Here is a 1,889-nt window from a genome sequence, read left to right on the forward strand (position 1 = left end):
TTATGAAACTAATATCATTATGTTAGCACTACATGTCTCTTTTTGTTTCTGAGTCCACAAGTCCTTCTCTACCCCTCTCATTTTCCTTCTTCCCTCTCTCACAGCTCTCTTTCTCTTTCACCAGAATTTAAGAAGAGCTTTATTAGATCAAATCCTGCATTCGGTTTCCAGCACTGGCCACTCAAATGCTTCAACAGGAGGAGGCCCATGAGGAGGTGCACATGGTCATGCTGCTCACAGGCTTTCCCCGTTGCCTGTCCCCCAGATTTGTACCCCAGCCGTGTTCCGCCTCTGTACTTTGAGTTCCCATGTTGCTTCTGTGACCCCGGATAGCCCTAGACTCCACTAATGTTGTTCACTCCTTTTTAAAAAGCCACGTGAGCCAGGGTCCCTTGTGACATCTTGGGGTCGTAAGTGCCATTGATCAATTGTGTTGTCTGAAGTAGTGCATTGTGTTGCCTGTTCTGATGCGGAATCTCCTGTTCTTCTGCCTCTTTGGGCGATTCCACATTCCAAGAGGGAAAACAAGTTCTCTGCATAGTGGCTTTTAAAAATGGGAAATGAAACTGGATGATGATGATGACAACCTCTGAAACACCTGTAAGCAACACTGAGCATGAAATGACAAGAGCACAGCAAAAGCTACTTCTAGAAATGTTCTTTAGCAGTATACTGGGCTGGGAGGGTCATTTCCTTTGTTTGAATTCTTTTGTCGCAAGGAGCACCACTTTTCACAGTCTAAATACTACCTACCATTTTGTTGCTCATCTGTCACCTTCTTTGGAGAGATCTTGTTGATGATCTCCACAGGTTGCTTGAGGTTATGCCACCATCCTGAACATGGAGGTATCTTCCAGAAACTGGACTGTGTTTTCCCCATTGCCACTTGCTCACTCCCCCAATATATCTTACATGTTTGCAGGATTGCATGAACGTGCTAGGTCTGAGCCGACGGAGAAAACATTGGATTTTGTCCTTTCCCCAGTCCTGCAAAGACTAACCCAGTTATTCTGTATTCTAGAAAGAAGCACCAACGAGCCAGGAAGATGGAAAATCACACATGCACCATTCATCTTGATGGGGCTCTTGACTGTACAGGAGTTGCAAGACGTTCTGTTTGCACCATGCCTACTGCTCTGTCTGTGCCTGATAAGTGGCAATAGTGCTATTGTTGTCATGATCTGCTTGGATGCCCGACTTCACTTTCCTATGTATTTTTTCCTGTGTAATTTCTCTGTGGTAGAGTTGATGGTAACAACGACAGTAATCCCAAGGATGCTCACATATCTGATGGCTGAAAGGAAAGCCATCTCCTTTGGTGGGTGTCCGACTCAGTTTTACTTCTGCTTTTCTCTGGGAACCACAGTGTTCCTTCCACTGGCTGTAATGTCAATCGACTGCTATGTTGCCATCTACAACCCTCTGCACTATTCCACCTTCCTGAGCAGCCGTGTCTGCATCCAGCTTGCCTTGGGATCATGGATGATTTCCTTCTTCTCCATGATCCCTCCATCAATTTTCAGGGGCCTCCTGTCATTTTGCAGATCCAACCAGATTCTGTGACAATGCCCCCTTGCTCAGACTCTCCTGCTCAGATACTCACCACTCTGAGCTCTGGGATTTCCTTCTTACAATTCTGTTTGTCTTAAGCTCTTTTACTGTGACAATAGCATCCTATGTTGCAATCATATCTACCATCTTGAGGATCCCATCTGCTACTGGCCATCAAAAGATGTTCTCCACCTGTGCCTCACACCACACTGTGGTGGTCATTGGCTATGGCACCACCATCTAAAAACTATTCCACAAATATGAACAAAATGGTGGACCTGTTGACATCTATTGTGACTCCATTTCTAAATCCCTTCATCTTCACTTTGAGGAATTAA

General features: G+C 45.2%; 1 protein-coding gene across 1 annotated transcript; it reads left to right on the forward strand.

Annotated features, from left to right (window-relative positions):
- The first annotated feature begins 912 nt into the window (after positions 1-912).
- Positions 913-1,889, forward strand: LOC123028032 (olfactory receptor 6V1-like). The gene is given in 3 exon segments (XM_044439476.1): positions 913-1,553; positions 1,555-1,791; positions 1,793-1,889. Coding segments are annotated over 3 exon segments (975 nt in total).

This window comes from Varanus komodoensis, unplaced genomic scaffold, assembly GCF_004798865.1.
Source record: "Varanus komodoensis strain SLA01 unplaced genomic scaffold, ASM479886v1 scaffold35, whole genome shotgun sequence".
In the NCBI taxonomy this organism is placed as follows: Eukaryota; Metazoa; Chordata; class Lepidosauria; order Squamata; family Varanidae; genus Varanus; species Varanus komodoensis.